Source organism: Aphelocoma coerulescens, chromosome 4 (genome assembly GCF_041296385.1).
Source record: "Aphelocoma coerulescens isolate FSJ_1873_10779 chromosome 4, UR_Acoe_1.0, whole genome shotgun sequence".
Classification (NCBI taxonomy): Eukaryota; Metazoa; Chordata; class Aves; order Passeriformes; family Corvidae; genus Aphelocoma; species Aphelocoma coerulescens.
The window spans coordinates 70,462,932-70,484,241 of NC_091017.1; the positions used below are offsets into that span (position 1 = coordinate 70,462,932).

General features: G+C 37.2%; 1 protein-coding gene across 4 annotated transcripts in view; it reads right to left on the minus strand.

The window, feature by feature from the left end:
* FAM193A (family with sequence similarity 193 member A) overlaps positions 1-21,310 on the minus strand; it is a 78,366-nt gene that overhangs the window by 8,732 nt on the left and 48,324 nt on the right. For 2 of the 4 annotated variants that reach the window (XM_069014589.1, XM_069014592.1), the window contains exons 9-20: positions 16,975-17,052; positions 16,248-16,382; positions 15,283-15,395; positions 14,887-15,129; positions 12,821-12,974; positions 12,535-12,714; positions 9,370-9,621; positions 7,272-7,470; positions 5,747-6,019; positions 5,121-5,403; positions 3,022-3,208; positions 1,266-1,496 (exon numbers count right to left, since the gene is read on the minus strand). In XM_069014589.1, the coding sequence (XP_068870690.1) occupies positions 1,266-1,496; positions 3,022-3,208; positions 5,121-5,403; positions 5,747-6,019; positions 7,272-7,470; positions 9,370-9,621; positions 12,535-12,714; positions 12,821-12,974; positions 14,887-15,129; positions 15,283-15,395; positions 16,248-16,382; positions 16,975-17,052 (2,328 nt within the window). The remainder of the gene's footprint in view (positions 1-1,265; positions 1,497-3,021; positions 3,209-5,120; positions 5,404-5,746; positions 6,020-7,271; positions 7,471-9,369; positions 9,622-12,534; positions 12,715-12,820; positions 12,975-14,886; positions 15,130-15,282; positions 15,396-16,247; positions 16,383-16,974; positions 17,053-21,310) is intronic. The other 2 variants (XM_069014590.1, XM_069014591.1) reach the window with 2 other exon arrangements.

Consider the following 21,310-nt stretch of genomic DNA (forward strand, 5'->3'; position numbering starts at 1 on the left):
ACTTTGCTGTGCAGCATTGATCTTGCAAGCATCGTTAGCAAAAGGAAACAAAGTCATACAACGAGAACAATCACGACCATTTATTTTCTTGCACATTTAGAGGTGCCTGTATGGCATTACTTTTTCACAGTTACAGAAGTCATTCAAAAAACCCTGTGAGAATTTTCCATGTCTTATGCTCAAACTGCACTGTAAGAGTAAAGTGAATTGTGCATTGCAAATTTTACAAAGTTAATTTTATTTATAAATAATCCACTAAACCCTCAAGATGCTGAATAGTGCTACAACATGAACATAAAGAATTTAACTTGTGAACATTAGGTCTTCCAAACCCATGGAAGCATTTTAAGAATACAAAAGTAGTGCCAGACAAAAATCCACAAACAAGAAAATATTTATAGTGAGATCACATAACACGCTTACCAGAAACTAAAAACATTCAGCAACCAATCTCACCGTGCCTTGAACTTTATACTTAAGGCTGACACTTGAACTGCTGTAAGAAAAGGTCTCCTGCTTGTTCCAACTCAAAAAAAAGGGTCTTTCCTCTATTATTCCTCTTTCATATTTTCTCTATCTTATCTTCAGCAAATACCATTTCCAAAAAATAATTTCACTGTTAGACACTGAAGCTTTTTAGAAACTTTTTTTGCCAATTTTTATTTGAAAGCAACCTGTAATTTTTTCTTCCCTACCCCCTCCCTGAAGCTTGCCACTCCAGCTTGGGATAACCCTTTGCATCATCACATGGCACAGCACTTAACCTCTGTCAATCAGGACAGCAAGGTGCTCAGTGCAATTATTCCAAAAATACCAAATCACAACTCTTCCTCTCATAAAAGCACTGACCTATGTTTTCTGGCTTCCTACAGAGATACTTTATCAAAACCTATATCCCAATACATTGATACTGACTTCCTAACTTTGCCCACTTTTACAAGGCAATGCTACAAAACTGTAAAATTTGTTACATTTCTGATACTCAGAAATAACCTTCTGAAGTGTGGAAAATTCCAGTATAAAGCTGACTTGCACCAAAACACAAGACAATGGCATTGTGAGGAATCCTCCCAGTCTGGTACGTAACTCCTCAGGTAGCACCAGAACAGGTAAGTCAGCTGTGTAAAAACAAACTGGCAGTGTATCACAAACTACACAGAAAACAATTACAGCATTAGGATAAATCAGTATACAGTGGCATACTTAAGGAGAGTGCACAGATTTAAAAATGTGATGTCTAGAATAAATACATTTTTATGTCTTACCTTTCTTTGCTTATGCCTGGCTCGCTTGGCTGCACGAGAACTGCTTACTGGTTTGGTTTCAGAGCTGTTTATAAACTGTAGCAAATCTTCCACCTTTCGATGGTCAACAACACTTTCCCTTTCAGAGATCTGATCTGGTTTCTTCGGCTGTTCCTCCTTCCTTTTTGTTAAACGTAAACGAAGCTTTTCTCGCATCTCTGCGTAATTTCTACTGGTTGGTGCAGCTGGAGGCTGAAGGACACAAGACAAAAATTTAGTGACTAAATGGAAAAATTTCACTGACTTAATGCTTTTGAGATTTTGAAATTTCAGAGACCTTCAAATAACATGGGAGGTCCAAACCTGACTGCCAAACTCATTGTTTGTATGTGAACCTAAAGTATATTTAACAGGCAACAGACCTGCCAGACTTGGTGATGGTTTCTGAACTACACTTTCCAACTGAAAGAATAGCTGATCTTGAGGAGGATGGCATGAGTGAGAAGACAAAGAAATAACCTCTAAAAGCAAGAAAAAAATACTGTGACTTATATTTCCATATTCTCTTGTGATTGGTATGCCATATTTGAAAATTTCAAAGGAGCACACATTTGCTCTGTTTTTATTTCCTATGAAATCTGTTTCAGAGGTTGGGCTACACAGGCCTCTGGGCTGTACCTGAGAAGGGCTGATTATCCTGCACTGAAGCCTGCCAGCACACTCTCCAGCAGAGTCCCATCAATAACTTAACACTGCTGCAAGAGGAATCCTTGCATCATGTTTTATATCTGTATTCCCAGCCGCTGCTCCTGCCTCTCAACTCCTCATTGCTTCTCCCCTCCTGATGCCTTACCCCCTCTGCTCCTGTACCAGATCTGGTGCCCATCTGTTCGCAGCTACACCAGTTCAACTCACTAAACCAGCAAAAGAAAGCCTATTAACTTAAAAATCCTGTCATGTTCTGCCACTTCAGCAAAATGAATAACTTACTGTGCAGCCAGATAACTATCAAACAGATCAAGCATGGACATAGTGGGAACATGCAAGGAGAAATGGGATCCCCTCCTGGCCACTTTAAGCCACAGGGCAGGGGCTTTTAATTCACTTGAAGCATTAAGATGAAACTACACTTGATCAAATACACGGCAAAAAAACTGAGCTTTTACTTCAAATAGGAAAAATGCCAGTGACTCAAATTGTACCAGTAAACTGATTATTAAAACTGGTCATACATAGATTTACAAGTTAAGAAAAAAATTAATGTGTTACATTTTAGCTAAGAATCTAGAGTTTCTTCTCCTTTTTAAAAATCATATTAAAGTGAATACTTTGAGGATTGCTATTTTTACAGATGGCAGACTAGCTCATAAATTGCCATAAAGATTTAAACTAATACCCTATATAAAGTGTACTCTTTACCCAACCTCATCACATTAATTGTAACTACAGTACTACAGAGGAGCAAATGAATTTTGTGAAGTTACTTAAATGGCTCAATGACCCTGTCTGCAGTTTCAGTCAAACATGGTACCTATTATTCAAGTCAGTTGCTTCCTAAATCTTTTAGTCATTTTTATTGCTCATAAATGCTTTGAACTGGAAAGGTTTATTTCAATCCTTCATTTCAAAGAAGGAAATTACTTTTTAACTCCTTTTACAACTTCTTGAGTGAGTTCCAATGCCATTCCCTTAGATGCAGTCTGATAAATCACATGCAACTGATGACAAGTAAGTGACAAAAAAGCAAACAAAAGCAATTTAAAATACAAAAACTTACTCCTCCATGGCCGAAGAACTCACAGTAACAGCAGTCACAGTATTTCCCTTCCTTCTGATTTGTAGAAGTTGAGGTACTGGAGCTATGCTCTGAACAGCTATCTTCATCCTGGCTCTCCTCTCCATCATACTGCTGATGATCATACGTGTTACTGTTCTCACAGCGATGGCCCTCACAATCAGGATCACTATGTCAAATTAAAAAAAAATGCTTATAAAACTCTAATGGTAATAAATAAAATATATAATGTTATAATTTTATATTTATATATATATATATATATATGTAAAAAACCCAATAATAACTTTTTTTTAAAAAAACATATACAGTTATATCTGCATCTACCCGGAACAATGGTTCTCACTGGTGGTGATATCAGCCACCAGTGATGTATCAAATCCTAAACCCTTCATCCACTAGCTTGCAAATGGAGACATTCAAAACCAAGCAGTAGGATAAAATGATACACAGGAAAGTGCTTTATAAAAAACCAGTTTAGTGACTCCCTGAAAAAGAAGCCTCGAGAGTGAGTTTTGAAACTGTTTTTCCTGGCTTTAAACAGGCAAACTATTTTAGAAGTAGTGACTCTAGCTTTTTAAAATGGAATAGTTTTGAAACTGCTGCCCATCTCACCATTTGTGGTGAGTTTCAAATGCAGTTGCAATTCCCGGGTTTTAGATAGATTTTCAACCTCTTGACTTAAATAAAAAATCCAAGGTCAGCTAAAACTAAAAAGTCCCCATTATCCTGTCTGCAACTTGATTTTGAAGGGGAACCACTAGCACATCTCTTCAATAAGAAGGTACATGGCACTTGATTCCCCCTGAACTCTGTGTAACTGTGCACACAACATTTCCACTGCCCAGGTCTTCTAAAACTCATGTGATTTTGCTTCAAAATAAAGTATTTTTAAAAAACCCTCTCATCTATCATTAGTATTTCTTTGTTCTCATGCTAGAAAGGTGAAAACAGGCCATAGTGTCTTATCTACCAAATATGTATAAATCTTCTCTCTAACCTCACTTCCCCTCCCCAGAATGCAATCACTACTTCTGGGTCTCTCCCAGTTTTTTATTTTTTTTAAACAAAAATATAATGTTAGAACCTGGAAAGGATGAGAAAAAGTTGGATTTCTACTGTGTCCAATAGTCTATATTCAATTATTTCCCTGCACTAGGTAAGAAAATTTCTTCACAAAATTGCAATAATTTCTCAAGTATGAAAGAACACTTACTTATCTCAAGATACCATCCATAAAACCAGTTGATAACATAAATAAGGGCATTTTTAAATGTATTTACCAAACTCTACCTAAATCTCACATCATCTTCTGAAAACTTACAGCAGCCAGAAGACTACATTCACAGCATCCATGATCACAGCCTTACAGGTCACAGAGAGCTTAGAGCAATGACTCAACTGCTTTTCTATTATGCCTCCACCCTTCAGACACATCAAAGAGCTGGCACCATTGTCAACCTGCCACAGTACATAACACTACCAGAAGACAGCTCCAGCAAAGTCCTTCCTACCTCCAAGAGCTTTGAAAACCTTCAGAAATCACAACATCCTTCCACACTATAACCACTGTATAAATGTTAGGACTGATATCCAAGAAGTCTTAGGTGTAGTCAGGAAAATGTGTCACTATGTGGCAGGTTTCAAGACCACATATGACCTCTATAGTTTTAGCTAAACTGCAGACCAAGTTTTCACAGCTTTTCATTCCTGCTTGCCATGTAATGCCAAAATGACAGAAAACAGGTATGTTATACAAGAGATTTGTGTCTCAGCAGCAGCAATCATTACCAGCAACAAGAGTAAGAAAGACTAGTTTGACTTGTATATCCCAGGTAAAATTTCTAAAAGTGAACAAATGTTTGTTTTCAAGACTCTAAATTCAGTAACTGTACTTCGCCATGGAAATCATGTTTGTGAAGTCTCACACCAAGTTACATACTAAGTATCTGCATTTGGTTTCATTTGCTGAACACAAACACAGCCTTCACGCTACAACCAGTGGCAAAGGAGATGAGGTATCTATATTTTCATTTCCCTTCTATTGTAAAAAAGAATGGAAAGAATAACAACAAACTTACCTGCAGACACTTGGTGGGGCACTTACAGAGCTGTCTGTGGTTGAAGTAGGAGGTGCAACTGTAGTAGGACAAAGACCTGAATGAGGATCCACAAATCCAGGGGCTGTTGCAGCAGTTTTGGGGAAAGAAGGAGCAGCAAGATTTGGAAGATGTGGCGTAGAGGCTGGAGACAATGCAACAGGAGACAGTGAAGGAAGGGATGCTAAACTGGTAGGACTATTTCGTGGTGCAACTGGTGCAGAATGTCTATGGTCCTCTTTATTAATATTGTGGAACACTTCACCTAAATTGGGGGAAAAAAGAAACCACTTACAATTAAAAATAATTAGTAAGTCTGCATAAACTATCCATAAAATCATACAAAGTACTGTATATTCTCAGTTTCTGTAAAAATCAGCAGTATTTCAACACATTTCTATTACCAATTTCAAACCCCAACATCAAGATCTTTCACAAAGTTATTTAATTCAGGAGTACAGAGACTAACTCAGAAATAATAACAGCAGCAATTAACCAAAATCATCAAGATACATAATATTACTAAATTAAACACATATAAATCCTTATGGTTAGCTAAAAGTACTTGAGCCAGTTACTGACACTGTATGTGAGTTACAAATCCTTACCTATCGATGAAGGTCGCTTGGATGATACTTTAAACTGGTTGCTGCTTGACTGCACTGTAGTTGCTGTGCAGGAGACAGAAGAAGTGGCAGAAGAAGTTGCCATGACAACTTTATTAGCTTCCATAAAGGCATCCTGGAAATTATACAGACATTTCTTCTTTGCAGCATTTTTTTTCTCTTTGCTGTCAGTAACTGCTGTTGTTTCATTGCTAGATGTAGTAGGAAGTGCTTCGGGTCTCATTTCTGAGAGTGCTGGTGCTAATATATCACCCCCTTCAATTGAAACACACAGAGTAATTAAGAATCACAATTACTGAAGTGTCTTTATAGGATTTAGAATTACACATTCAATAATTCAGATGCAGACACAGGATATATTGTTAATGTTGGCTTAGTAGGATTAGTGAAGGGAATCCTCCTTTCCCCCTCCATCCTCCCAAATAATGTAGTTGTAACAAAATGTGCTGGGAAGTCTCAGAGCAGAATCACAAACCCTAAAGATACAAATTTAAGGATGTTACTAAATATGTTAACAAGTAGCAAATGTGCTACAGATACCTTCATCCGTTTATTATTAAATTTTAAATTGCACACCATTTTACATGCTATGTATATAATCTTCACTATCTGAAATCCAGGCTGGCCACAAAACAATTATAAGATGGAACAACATATCCTTTTATCAATACAAAATGATAAACCATTTATTTATTTATTTGAAATTCCAGTTAACAGAAAGACCTTTGTGATAGAACCTTCCAGATGAGTCTGCCACCAACCATCTGTTGGAACAGCTACCCATAACTACATTTGTAAATGGATGAGCTGTCCTACTGGGGAAGTTTTCTGGATGGTTTTAATGCTTTTCTTTTTAAGTATCACTGTAGTAGCTTGACACAACTTAGCAGCAGATGAGTCTGAAAAAGAAAGCCAACACACAAAACCCCCAAGCCTCCTTTTTCATACAAGTCAAATAAAACAAAAAAAGCTTTTTAGTATTTGCTAGGATGTGAAGGGAAAGATCTCTCTCTCATTTTCCTTTTATTCTCTTTCACTTTAACCATTAGGATTTCCAAATGCTTCCTGGCTTAAATTAATTTTTTTCTTGACTTATGCCTCTGTCTTCCTGAATGACAATTCAGTTATCTGTGTGCATTTTAAGAAGTAGGACACAGTACCACTAGTGCTCTTACTGCCCTGTAGAAGTTTTTGTGGCAGAAGTCTAGAAGTTATTTAAGTTTCCCTCTACTTGCCATTTCTCTACAATACTAAACTTCTGAAGACAAACATAACTCTGCAATGACCATAGGTGAAAAGCAGCATGCTATTTGTTTGCCTTTAGCATCTTCTCCCCAGTATGTAAGAATTTATTCTTCAATTTTCAGCCCCACTGGAGTAGAAGTGGCAGCAAATCTGCCAGAATCCCATCTTTAAAAACCATGGTGATAAAACCCACCATTCCTAAAAAGAAGCATAAACCAGAAGGCTTTTAACTAGTCAGTGTGAAGTAGTAACAAACCCTCACCAGGAATTGTGTCAGGCAAAAATGTAGCAGGATTCCAGTTCTTGTCATTCATCACCTCTGAACCCCAAAGACTTATAAATTTAGAGCTATTCCAATCTGGAGTGCTCCCAAAACAGCTTGGATAAATATGATCTTGGAGAGATGCATTGAATACTTGATGCTTGTTTGTATGATTCTGAACTGGAGCTGGTGGTAATGCCTACAAAAACAGAGTATTTTCTCCATTAATATTCTGTTTGCTTACACAGTCACTCCAACAGCAATATTCAAATCATAGTGTTTTAATTGCAAAAAGCATTATCAAAAGCATAATAGAGAGTATTTCCCAGAATGATAAAAAGACTGATTTGCTGATAATTAATGCAGATAATATATTACGTAGATTGCATGTACATGTATATATTTTATACTCACAAAGCATTGCTTTTAGAATCAACGAAATGATGAATACAAATATCCAAATCTCAAAAAATATTTGTGTTAATATATAATTAAAACGAGTATTTGTATGAATTTAGAACTTGTTAGGAATTACTACTTTTCAAAGCACAAGCTGCCTAAACAAACTAATCTTCTCTGACATGACAATTATTTCCACAGAAGACAGTTGTAAAAAAGGGATTACAGACACTTCATCATTGAAAATAAGGACAAGAGAAAAAGAAATAAAACACATAAACCAAAAGTTTTTCTTCTGTTTTTTTCATTTTCAAGTATTAAGTGGTTCCTTACTTAAAAGCAACAGGCCAGGAATACACCCTTTCCTTTTAAGAATGAACTGGTGGGAAAAAAAAAAAAAAGGGAAGCACACACTTTCTCTTGTTTTATAGAAACAAGTTTTCTGGCTCACCCCATTTCTTCTGGCTGAAATTGTTTACACACATTCTAAAATAAACTTTCTCCCAGAGACTTCATGCAACACAAACATTATATTCAATTACTGCCACCTTTAAAAAGGCCAAGGCAAAGCAGGTTTGTTCGCTTTTTACAGTAGATTTGATGCACATTAAAAGCTATGCAGATGTATAGATATTAAAAATATCAGTTAAGTCCAGTGACATTTCAGACATGAAACTCCTGGCCAAACAACTTACATACCCAGTCTCCCTTTTTTATACAGAAGCATTTTCATTATCTGACTAATGGTGAATGTGCAAGGGGCTGGAATAACCTGCATTAAAAGAAAATTCATATACATGGGTGCAAAGAAATACTTATCATGGTTTCCAAAGGACAGCAGTGGGTTGTTGCTGGTACATTGCAGCTATGGAACAGAGGTAAGGAAGGGACACTCAAGGCAGGAAAACACAAAGTGGATGTTAAGAAGGACAAAAAGTGCAAGGAACAGTCACCTTGGTGAACTATTCTACTCTCCTTGCAACCATAGGATCACTGGCTCAGACCAGGAGATTGACAAAGATGTACCTAATGACAAAGACTTTGCCCCTCTCAGCAGCACCCACACTTCAACCACTTTAAACAGTATGTGAAACAACATCCCATTAGCAGGAATGCTTGGTTTTGACTCGTATTTTGGAAAAGCTGTCACTTGGTCCCAATTCTTGTTCCACACCTTTTTCTCATTTATTACTTACAAGTTTAAGGTCAAAAGAATTTTGCAGAATCTGCAAAAGCTCAAGTTCCCTTGAATGACAAAAAACCCCTTACAACTATGAAGACTCCTATGTGTTTTCTCAAAAAAACCCCAACAAACCCCACCAAAAAGAGAGAATAAATCACTAAAATTTTGAACTACAAATCTTAGAATATTATTGCCAAAATGGAATACTAAATTTTTCTTATAAGAAATGATGATTTAATTAGTCCTCTTACACTGACTGAAGTCCCATCACTGCTTCTACCACTGAAGACTCATTTCACTCAACATGCTTTCTAATCACAATAAAGGCATTATCAGTCTTCCTGACACAAAAATACCCTCAGTCACTCTGTACGAACCTTCCAGCAGTTCTGAATCTGTCTTACTCCCTACCCCTCACCGTTCCTTGCAAAAGTAATAGTATAACCAAACCACAATTTAAAGCAACAGAATTTTTTCTGGGATGAAGATGCATCCAATCTCCTTGGTCAGTCTTACCTTATTGTGTGTGAAGGGAGAAGCAGTGTACAAGGTGGGATGGATAAGTGGACGAGGCAGATGAGGAATCGTATGCAATGGTATATGTCCATGGATGTGAGGATAAAGATGAAGTGCAGGATGTGCAGGTTTTTCAGGATTCATAAACTGGTGCCCAGCAGGCAGGCGTCCAGTTGCAAGTGCAGAGGCTGTTAGTCCTGAGGCTTCTTGTTTGCAAACATGACATTCACAAGCATTTGGACCTTGGTCAGCCTGTAAAAAACCCCAACAAAACCCATTAAAAAACTCAATCTACTCAACAGACATAAAATCTTAGTAATCAGTAGTATTATTTCATTTGGCATACATCAATTAATATTTTCAGAGCATCCACAGAATTTTTTTATAGTACCAATAAAAAAGCCTCATAGTGAAGCAAAAGCACTAGTGAAGAATCTTTCTTACTTAAAAGAATACCCTAAAACCTGAGAGCATTTCATACCATACAGAGACTTAATGTCCACTACCAGTGACAACAAGCAAAATACTGACACAAACCTTGACAGCATTTGATCACTACTAGACAATTACCCCAGTATAAAAAGAAAAAAATCAAACTGGCTAATATTTTCCACAGTTTTCCAAGCACATGGAAAAAAATACGTGTAGGAAGTAGTGGTAAGAGTTGATTAGCTGATAAAATTGGAAGCAGTCCTCAGCTGCATTAGGCAGAGCACAAACAGCAAGCATGTCAAGGGAGGCAATCTTTCCACTCTGCTCAGTACTGGTGAGACCAGTGCCAGGCTCAGTTCTAGGCTACCAAGTATGAGGCACATGGATGCACTGCTGCCAGTCCAGTGAAGGACCACAAAGATGGGAGCATCTGTCAAGGAGAGAATGAGAGCGCTAGGACTGTTCAGCCTCAACAGAAAAGACTCAGTGGGATCTTATCAGTGAGTGTTCCCTGGGTGGGGAATACAGAAAGGACAGATCCAGGCTCCTCTCAGTGGTATCCCATGAAAGGATCAGAGGAAATGGGCACAGACTGAAATACAGGAAATTCCACTCAAACCGTTCATTTGTGAGAGCGGCTGAACAGTGGAACGCATCACCCACAGCAGTTCTAGAGCGTCCATCCATGGCAATATTCAAACCTCAGCTGGACACTGTGCTGACCCACCTTCTCTAGATGACCTTGCTTTGACCAGGAAAGCTGGTCTAGATTACCTGCACAAGCCCCTTCCAAACTCAACTACTCCATAAATATGTGAGGCTGACATTTCTCATAAAAATTTCATAATTGCACCAACCATGAAAAATCCACACTTTAGAAACTTGTACTGATCTCAAGGCATAATCAGCCTCTCTTGCCTCAAAAGCACTCAAGACTTTAGAAGAAAAGCAGCCCGGGAAAGAGAAGCTCCATTTCCCTCTCAGCTCATTACTTTTTCCTGCCACTGTCACCTGACATTTCACTGGTAGTAGATAATTTTACCAGAAGCAATACCAAGAACACTTCCCAATTTCTCTTTTTCCCACCAGTGTGATAGTTCACATTTTTCCACAAGTGTAACATTAAGTATTAGCTTTCTAGAGAAGAACTGACAGGTGATGCTCTTCTTAAATATGCCTTCCTCTCAGAAACAAGTAACTCATCATTCTCACTTAAAAGCATTACAGCCTCTAACACGAGGTATATTTTAATAAATAACAGAGATTTCATAAATCAAATACAAAGACTGAATTAATTTCATGTATAAAGAAAACAACCCCTCCCCCACCTTTATAACAAAAAAATTAGTACTATCCAGAAATCAACACTAATCAACTAACAAATGAAAACAGAAAAAAGATTTCAAACAAACTGTTGAGACTCAAAACCCAATTCTGACAAACTGGGTACTGAAAAGGAGTCCAAGAGAAATAGAGATCCTGAGTAAATTAGCAATCTCAAGAGGTGAATTTGAGATTTTTTGGCATCACATGACACGTACCAGTGAAATAGATCACTTAAATACAACACTACACTACGCAGCTCTGATTAGAGGATTAGACTAAAAAAAGAAAGTCATTAAGAGTTCCTCAGAGTCATTCTCAGAAAATTCTTATTCCTCAAAGAAAAAAAGAGAAAGGCTAAATCAGTCTTCTTATCTTGCATTTTAGTCTGCTTCCCTAAGGCAAGTAGACTTATATAATCTCATTTGATTTTCCACAACAAATACTGGATCTCTTCACCAGTTTCAAACTAGTCTGACAGAGGCCTCACCCCATGTAACTTTTATGGCATTGGTCAGCCATACACAGAAAAAACCCTCAACATACTTGCTGAAAGAAAATTAGTTTAATACTCTTCACACATGAGAAATTACTTCCAGTGGAAGGTCTTAAAATATCCCAATCAGAGGATAACATCTACTGGGAGATGACTGCTGTCTAAGCTCTCAGAGGTGCACCAGTGTGGATTCTCTTGTGCAATAAGACATAAAAGTGACAGTCTCTCTCAAAGCAGTGAGCCTGCGTTGTAGCTGCAGGGTAGCTCAGATTGAAATCCATGTGGTTACAAAGGCAAGTCCATCAGATACTTTGCTTTGGTGCTCAGCTGCTAAACCACTACACCACTACTTGCTGAGCAGATCGTCTAGGCATGGTTCTCTAGGTGGTCTGATGACCTTACAGTCAAGAGCTTCATAATCTTAAACCACTAAAAACAAACAAAAAATCAAACACCCCAAGAACCATGACATAAGTCACACAATGGATTTAAATACACAGGGAAAGGTAGTCCTCAAACAGAGTATGAAAAAAAAATACACGAACTAAGTATTTGTAACATCCACCCCCCACCCTAATTTATTTCAAATAACATAACATTAATATTTAGCAAAGTCCAGGCTGATCTTCCGAACAGACATGCTTGTTAGTTTACGTTTCTAATTGACACAGGTAGGAATAAGCTTTTTCCCCTTTTCCTGAAGCCACTTTCAATATAACTAATATATTTCAGGTTTTGACTAGACGATTATTTGACATGACAATGCAACAATTAGTTATTTTAGGTATCATACTTACCTACTGACAACTTAATATTTCAAGTTAAAAAATTAATTGATGACATAAATGTCTTCTCATTCAAACAGACAGATTTCAGAAACTAATCTACTACAAGATGCTTTTAGATGACTGTACCTGCTGAGTGGGGTAAGAAGGTGGTGGACTATCCATTTTTGTGTCATCTTTCCTTAATGCCCTTTTTCCTAGAGACATTTCCTCCTTTTGAGTCCCTGGTGGCTCACCACTGCTCTCCCCATCTGCTTCTTCATCATCTGCTTCTGAGGAACTGCTGCTAGTACTGCTCACCTGAGGAGACTGGACAAGATTAACTCATTAACATGGGGACATTAACAAGGACAAGCATTTCTGCAGTGAGCATATCCAAATACCAGAAAAAACTAGGACACTGTGAATGCTGTACCTCATCTTTCAATGCCATGTTTTCACCGCCGCCGTTTAGCTCGCTGTGGATTCCATTCATGTTGGCTACAACCTCTGCATCATCGTAATTATTCAGTGGGTAGATATCAGCAAATTTTGCTGATAATGGTGCAACATCATCATCATCACTACCACTGAGGGGAAAAGAGGCTTAGATAAATCACAGTGCTCAGTTATAGTGAAAGCAGCTAGAATACCAAGATGAAATAAAGCTGAGATAGTATCCCTTGTATAAATGTTCCAATTAGGAGTCAAGGATGGTCTTCCAAGTTCAACTGAATTTACTTTTTCAAGCAAGTAAAATCAAGCAACCTGCCACATAATCCTACTGAATGTAGCAGTCACATGCCTGAATGATAGGCTTGATCGGAAGTAAGATTCTCTCCTGGCTTTGGGTAAAAGATTTTTCAAACACTGTTTTCTGACCAAGAATCTATGGAATTAATAATTCCAGGATATTGATGACCTTTAATTTGATGAAAAAAGCCTTATGCCAATGTCTTCCTTCACAGAAATTGCAAAGTGGAGAAAAACACAATATAGAATTCAAGTTTTTCCATACATCAAATGTCACACGAGTGAGAAGGGAACACTGAACACATCACAGTACCTCTTAAATTTCTCAATAGCAATTAGTCTGTAGACAATCCCACATCTTCCTGCTTTTCAGAATCTGCACTAAAATACTTAATGGAATTTTTTGCTGTACAGATAGATACTAAAAGAACATGCACATTTAATTACTCACTCCAGGGAAGTGTTGCAAAGATTGGTTAGTTTATGTTGCTACAATAATCCAGAGCTCTTAAACTGTGCACTTTATCTTGTTGCATTCCATAAAATACTGAGCCAAAATTTAATTACATGATGGCACCATTAGGCATATTTCAAATGTGCAATGAAGAAATAAAACACAGCAGATAGTATGAGACATAAAATGGCACCTCCCCAAGGAGCAGTGGTACTTCCCTAAAAATAGGCTTCCTACAGTAAATAATACTTGGATTCAACTGAACTAGCTTCTGAAGAGACAAATTGAACAGTTTTTGACATTTCAGTACCAACACTAGTAAGAGTTTATAGAAATGGCAAAACACACACTTAAGAATATGTAGCTGTTTTCAAGTGCTCCCCGAATGGGTTCAGAAACTAAAACTCTGTAATAAAAGATTAAACATTTATCTACTACTATTGGTGGTAGTAGATAAATGTTTAGAGGAAATTGAACTTAGTGACTGACAGTCACCAGACACATCCCACACATCTGCACTCTCCTTGTTCATCACATCATATTAACATGGAACACTAAAGGCAAATTTCCTTGACTGTACCTATAGCAGTTATTTAATCACTTCAGTGTTCCCACCACTCAAGTACCCAAGCTGGGGTTTTTAAGGATTCCTTTAGAATGTCACATGAGAGGGGAGCTGGTTAGCTGTACCCATAGTGAGTAAAAAGCCAGCCCACCAAGAAGCTTTAACCCTTTGGAATTATGAAGGGGTGGAAGTCCACCATTAAACTAATGTCTCAAATCTGATGGTGACTGTGAATGGAGTGTAAGAAAGTGGGTGGCAGATACTTCTGATAGGGACAGTAATTTTTGATGTAAGACATATATTAACACAGGTTCAACAATCCTAAAAGCCATACAATAAAGGCTTTTTGGAACTAAAGCAATTCATATGAAATGACGATACCTCAGAGAAAAGAACGCCAGTTCCCTTGCTCAGTTTAGGAAAATCTGACGTTTTAACACGAAGTAGATCAGTATCTGATGTCCTTGTAATTGCAAAGCAGGAAAGTACACACTACAAACACTTCTGGCAATACCATTAATACAGTAACTTCAGAAATTTGGCAGGATTTTTTTTATTACATATGTTTGCACAACATACAGCACTGCAGTTGTGGTCAGCTGAATACAGCACCAGTATTAAATAATTTTCTGAGGCAAAACTAGCATTACATAATGACAGCCTGCCAACGTCATTTGCCTGCTTAAGTTCAATTCACTACAAAAACTTTAAAATGGAAAAAAGAACTTACAAAGTTGGTGCAGAACCATTATCTGTGAGGATCAGTCTGGGATGTTGCTGAATTGTGATAGGTGAGCTGGAACCCGATCCTGAACTTGCTGAAGACATACTGGGTGGGCGGATCTCAGATAAATAATCCGGAGCAGAATCAATTTGTAGTGGTAACTGGTTAATGTGGATATCATCCGTTATGGGAGAATCCATGATGCCACACGTTAAAATATGTGAAAGACTGCAGTCATCACAAGTACATCTGTTCAAGAATTAAATTACAGATTTTTATGACCTTATTTAACTAGCATTTATTTAAAGTAACCACACTCTTTGTTCCACTAATGTATTTCTTTTTTCCTTGAACAGGAAAGTAATGATTTATTATGATTTCATACTAAAAACATCAGCTCACCTTCTTCTATAATTACAGTTGGGACAGTCAGGCATACTCAAACGTGATGACAGCATGTGTCTCATTGTGTCTGTGAAGTTGTTCTCCCCAGATAGTGCTTTCTTGTTATTAAGCTGCAGTAAATGGTAAAGGCAGTGTTTTAGTAGTGCAAGTCTTCCCGTTAAAAATTCAATGGCACATAATGACAAGTTACACAACCAAAAAGGGTTCTTTGGACAAAATAATTTAAAAGCAGAATAATTCAGAATTTCATGAAGGTGGCATTTTGATCACGAGTAAAAAAGGAAGCTCAAAGTTACAAACAACAAACATTTGGCATCAATACTGTTCAAATAAAGTATGTTTCTACTACAAAATAGGAAAGTAGACAAGTCCATGTCCTTGACTCATTTGTACATACATCTTGCATGGTATATCTGCTGATGCATTCTGAACTAGAGCAGTTTTGGTGTTGGTTCATGGTATACACAAAAGGACACTGCTGACAAACGGAGAAAGCAAACTGATCCTTAACTTGCAAAACAAAAAATTAGGACTAACTTGGTAGCTACAATGGTATAGAGTCAGGAGTAGCTGCCCAAAACAGGACTTGACTGCATTAGTGAAAAAATACAATCCAAATAATCTCCACCTGGCAGAGGCCTAATCCTGAAAGCACCTAATTTCATTAGATACCTACAAGCCTCAGGTTAGACAAGGATGTGCCTAAGCTCTACTTCTATGGATGCCCAGACCTGATCCTTACCTAAGCAGCCATGGTCTTACAGCTCACTTAAGGCCAATTAGGATCAAGGAAAAAGAGGATTCTTCCTCAAGTCCTCTGAGGAGACCTGTATACCAGATGTTCTGAAGACATGGTTAACACAGGCTTATGTTCCTTATAGGAAAAAGTACTTACTGATGACTGCTTTGAGACATTGCCAATTTTAGCTTAAGATTAAGTTTATTAAAATGTACTATCATACTCTCTCTGGCTCATGACTAGCGTTTCTTTCTGCATACTGGTACAGGAACGGAGAGGCTCTCCATCCAGAGTTGACTCTATCCGAAGCCCACTGTACTCTTTTGGAAAGCATGATGCACACTTGAACACTTCTAGGCTGCAGAAGAGAGTACTGAGTCTTAAACAGCAGTTTTATAATAAGGTAGAAACTTCTATTGGCCCCTCTCTGGTTACAGCTTGAAAAAAGGAACACAGTTCTGCTCTGCCTTTTCCCCCACAAAACAGATGCAGGAGCTATCTCCAGAGTCTCAACAGGTGGAATCACCTGCCCTGACACTGTGGCTCATACTCCTGCACACACACAGGCATTTGTTAAAATCTTGAGCACAATACTCCCTACCACGTACATCAAGACAGCTCCACACTCAATGTATTGGCTGTTTTGGATCCCACTCTAAGGGAACAAAAATCCCCCTTTTTCTTTTGTACAAAGATTTTAAATACCTGGCATTCAGTCCTAAGACTACAGTGTTTATGTTTTACCTTGCAGTAACTGAGATTACATACTTCTACCTGCTCTTCTTGGATTTCACTTTTCTGTACTTTAGCTGGTCAAATTTCATGCCTGGCATAGTTGCAGAATTAGATTGCACAGAACTAGTACAACATTCTACACTCACGTTTGCATCTTACAAATACATGTGTAGCATTAGTATAACTTAGAATGGTATGAAAAAAAAAAATCCTACCTGCTCTTCAATAAAACGCCTCTGTTTAAAAAATTCCCAGTCTTCCTTTAGCATGCGTTGTTTTGTTTTCATTGCCATCTAAAACAGAATTTGAGGAAAACTCATTGATTTAACAATAAAAAACCTACTTTATTGTCAATTGGCCATCAATTACATTAAATCTAGCTTATCTATACTATTCTGCAAGTACTTACACAGTCAATATGAAATGCATTTTATTTGCTAATAGTTTCAGTCACTTAAAAGATTTGATATTCATTGACATGATTTTTCACTCTGATTTTTCCACTGTTTCTCCTTATGTTAATACTTCTTTGCATTAAATAGTTTTGTAACATCTTTAATAAAATGTGATTGGTATTAAATACTCAATATCTCAGATTCACTAAAATCCATTACAATCTAGAGATATTAGACTTATGGCAAGGCCTTAATGCAGGCTCAAGTGTAAACCCTAAAGTCCCACATGTGGAACTGATCAGCCAAAGAGTCAAAAGAATCAGAAGTAGTGACCTAGACTAACACTATTTAGCACATTTATTCCTCAAAGTTTTTCATGCCCCTTGGTTTTTCTCAGGCTGGAAAAACACTTTATAATTACTTGTCTCATGAATCATATTGCCATAAGTGCACATAAAGTCACTAATTTTTTGTAAACAAATGATATTTTTCTGATTTAGTAAATAAATTGACTGACAGAACACAAAAGCTTTTATGAACTTTAACACAACAAAATGCAAGAACAAAGCTCCTCCTGTTGTACCTTACATTTTAGCAGCATTACTTCATCAATGACAAAAAACATCTACCTGGGTTATCTTTTACAGTCCTTTTTTTCATTTACCTAAATAATCATCATCATCATCTATCACCTTATAGAATATAAGAAATTGCTTCATAAAAACAGGTTAGTGAGCCAAAGACCAGTAGGTTACACCATTAGCAACATTCTTTTTATCTTCAAAAGCATGCCTCCAGAAATTCATACTTGATCAAAAGTTTAAAGTCCTACTATTAAGCTAAGTATATTACTGCTATTATCATTATTTAACTTGGGAAGATGGAAATTTTAAGCTGGGGATCTGAAGCAGTATTAAGTGGTAAAATTTTGCCTAACTAATTTCTAAAACTATCAGCATCATACTTTAATTACTACTGTGGATTTGGATTTCCTTTGCTCCAGTGAGATTATGCTAACACCAAAAAGGAGTTTACCATGTCCATGCATGTTAAAAAAAAACAAAACAAAAGGCACCCACAAAATAGTCTTAAATCACTCATACCATTTCTTAGACACACTAAAAAGTACTGCAGAGCCTGTGGCAAGCAACATCAGAAATTTCATCCTGGGTGCACTATCAGCTCCTGAGAACCCCTGAGCTATATTTAAAGTCAGCAATACTCACTGGTTTAGGTGCCCTGACACCTGAACCCTCACCATCAAAGTCAGCCACCCCCATTCACTATGCTTTGTAAGAGAAGACTTTTAATGCCAGAGAACAACATTTAAAACAGCCAGTGCATTAACTGGGAGCTGTCTGCTCAAGCCTGCCAAGAAACTATCACAGCAAACAGCATGGGATAAATCTTGGTACCCATGCATTAACAGGAACAGGAGCTGACACTCAAGTTTTCCTGCTTCCACCTTTGCAGCCTTTCCAATACTCCATGTCTATAAGTGTCTTAAGTTATGGATTCCATAAATAATAGAAACCCACTTCTCTCCCTTATTTCTTCTCCCCAGCAAATGTTTATTTCACCAGAGCAAAGCAGCTGCAATACAAACCACATGAATCATGCCCAAGAACTCTGCTAGGGAGCGGGAGATAAACTCAAATGCCATCAGAAAAAAAAAAAAAATTTACACTTCAGTCTTGCACATCTGGACTGAATAAGCTACTACCACTGCCCAATGGAGAAGAGAGGGCCACTACCACCCTCTTCCTTCCTCCCTATTTATTTGAGGCTAAAAAGTATTTGAGCTCCATCAGACAAGCGAGACAGACAGGTGAACAAGTATTTTTCCATTCTGAAATGGATTTACTAATGAAACAAAGCCAGCAGTCTGGTCAGAACAGAAACATAACATTAAGTCATCTGTGAAAACTCTGATGTCCATACATATATCACAGGATGCTTGTTCCTTCCAAATTTTAAAGCCTGCACCAAATGTGAATCGCAAATCTGAGCTACCAATTTCCATGTATGAATATATTTTCTTAGACTATTTCACTAGAAATAATAAAAATAATTCCTCCTATTACAAACTCTTAGCACACAAAAATACTGACTGCTTCAATTATCTACACAGCCACCATAAAGACAAAAGCCAATTATACCCATACTATTTTGCCTATTGAATTGACCAGGACTGTAAAAAAAATAAAAATCACACACTAATATGGAGAGACAAGCAAGAAGTTCTCCCTGGGCAAAAACATTTCAGTTAAAAAAATAAAACAACAAACGATAAAGGAAACACTTTTACACAAAGTATATATGACTATCTAGTCATTAACTTGTTGAAATAACCCAGGACCTCCTCAGGTAAATGTAGTGTAAGTTTGGTAAGGAAACTAGGATCTGGAGGTACAGGATGCATACACTTAAAACTCTCCTGTGCTCCAGATACTCCAAAGATCTTCCTCGGATTTAACATATGATTAATACAGGCACTGATACAGACGATTCCTTATTCTAAACTTTATCATGACATAAACACATGCCCTACCAGTGCATTAAGTTATATGTCTGTACATGACACACCTATCTTACACAGTCTTAAACAATTAATATTTGTATTGCTTGCAAGAGCTATTCACTTTTTTTACCAACAAGTAACATAACACACAGTAGTGGAGGGTCCATTAATTATCTCTGCTAATGCCCTGTTTTGGGTATAGTTCCACAACAGATAAATGATAACCACCATTCTTACATCTCCTTTTCTTTTTAACCTTTCAAACACTACCAACAAAACCTCATAACTTTGTTAAGCCAAGAGGCAAGCAACTAATGACCATGGATTCACTAGTCAAGAGCCACAGTTTCTATAGCAGTGGGGCTTTCTGATTCCTACCTTGTTGACAAAAATATCACTGCAAATTCAGGTATGATGGTCATACTGAATGATGTATTTTTAAACAAGAGAGTATAACCAGAGGTTATCACCAATGGGGGGTTTAAGGCATGATTGTGAAAATGCTTTTTCCTACATATAAACACCAATATAAATATCAGTATCTTCTTTAAAATTTGATGGTTTAAGTTTTAGAATTGTTTCCCCTCCACACACCCCCTTGCAGGTATTTTTGGTCATTCGGAAATAAGTTATCACATTAAATTCCCCCAACTGGGAGAAAGGTGCCTGTTTGCATCAGGATACAGGTTTCACTGAGCAAATTAAAAAAATGCTACAAGATGGGACTTATGGCAGCTGCATGGTCACTTGATTAAAAGAAACAATACAGAAAACTCAGTTAAGAGCTGTTTATCAAGTGGTGCAGAACAACCAGTCAGAAGCCAAATATGAACGTGACTCTACTGAAATGCCATTTAAAAAAAAAAAATAGCTGAATGATGAAGTGAAGTGTGCTTCCTTTCTTACTAGAGAGGCAATATCAGACAGCCATGACACCCTGACACCATGGGAAAGATGACTTCTAGCAGCATAGAATGTGAGATCATGACATTTTACTGAGCTGCAATCAAATATTTAGGTGCACAAAAGCAGCCAGACCAAGATAAAACTTAGTAACTCATAGCCCACAGATGCAGACCCCAAATATAGAGCAATTGCTAAAAATAAAACTAGTTATATCTTGTCTCCATCTTGAAGGCACTGGAATTAATGGTAAAAGTTCACTTAAATCTTCAATGCAAGGAACCACTTCTGAAGGACATTTACAGTGTACTGTAAGACTAAAGTATGCTTGTCATCTCTAGAAGCAACATAGCATTACTGAATCTCAAATTAGTTCTCCATATTCCTACTGCTCATAAAACTTCAAAACAGAAGGAAAGTTCTATAAAATTCTCTATCTTTGGTTATTTCCAAGACATTTTTTCTTCCAGTACACTTATAATTGAGCTAAGCAAACTTTAGTTCTTATCCTGAGGTGCTTTAAAAAAATTAAGTTTTTCGAGTGTGAGACAAAAGCCACAGGAGAAATTTTGAAGAGTATAAACAACCTCTTGCAAAATAAACAGCTATTTTCCTGAAAATTAAGCTCTCAACAATGTTGGAGTCAGCACAATAGCATGATTATTTTCTGAAATGTAGCACAAATTCAGAAGAATAAGCTATCAGATCATATGCTTGATTAAAAGACTACTT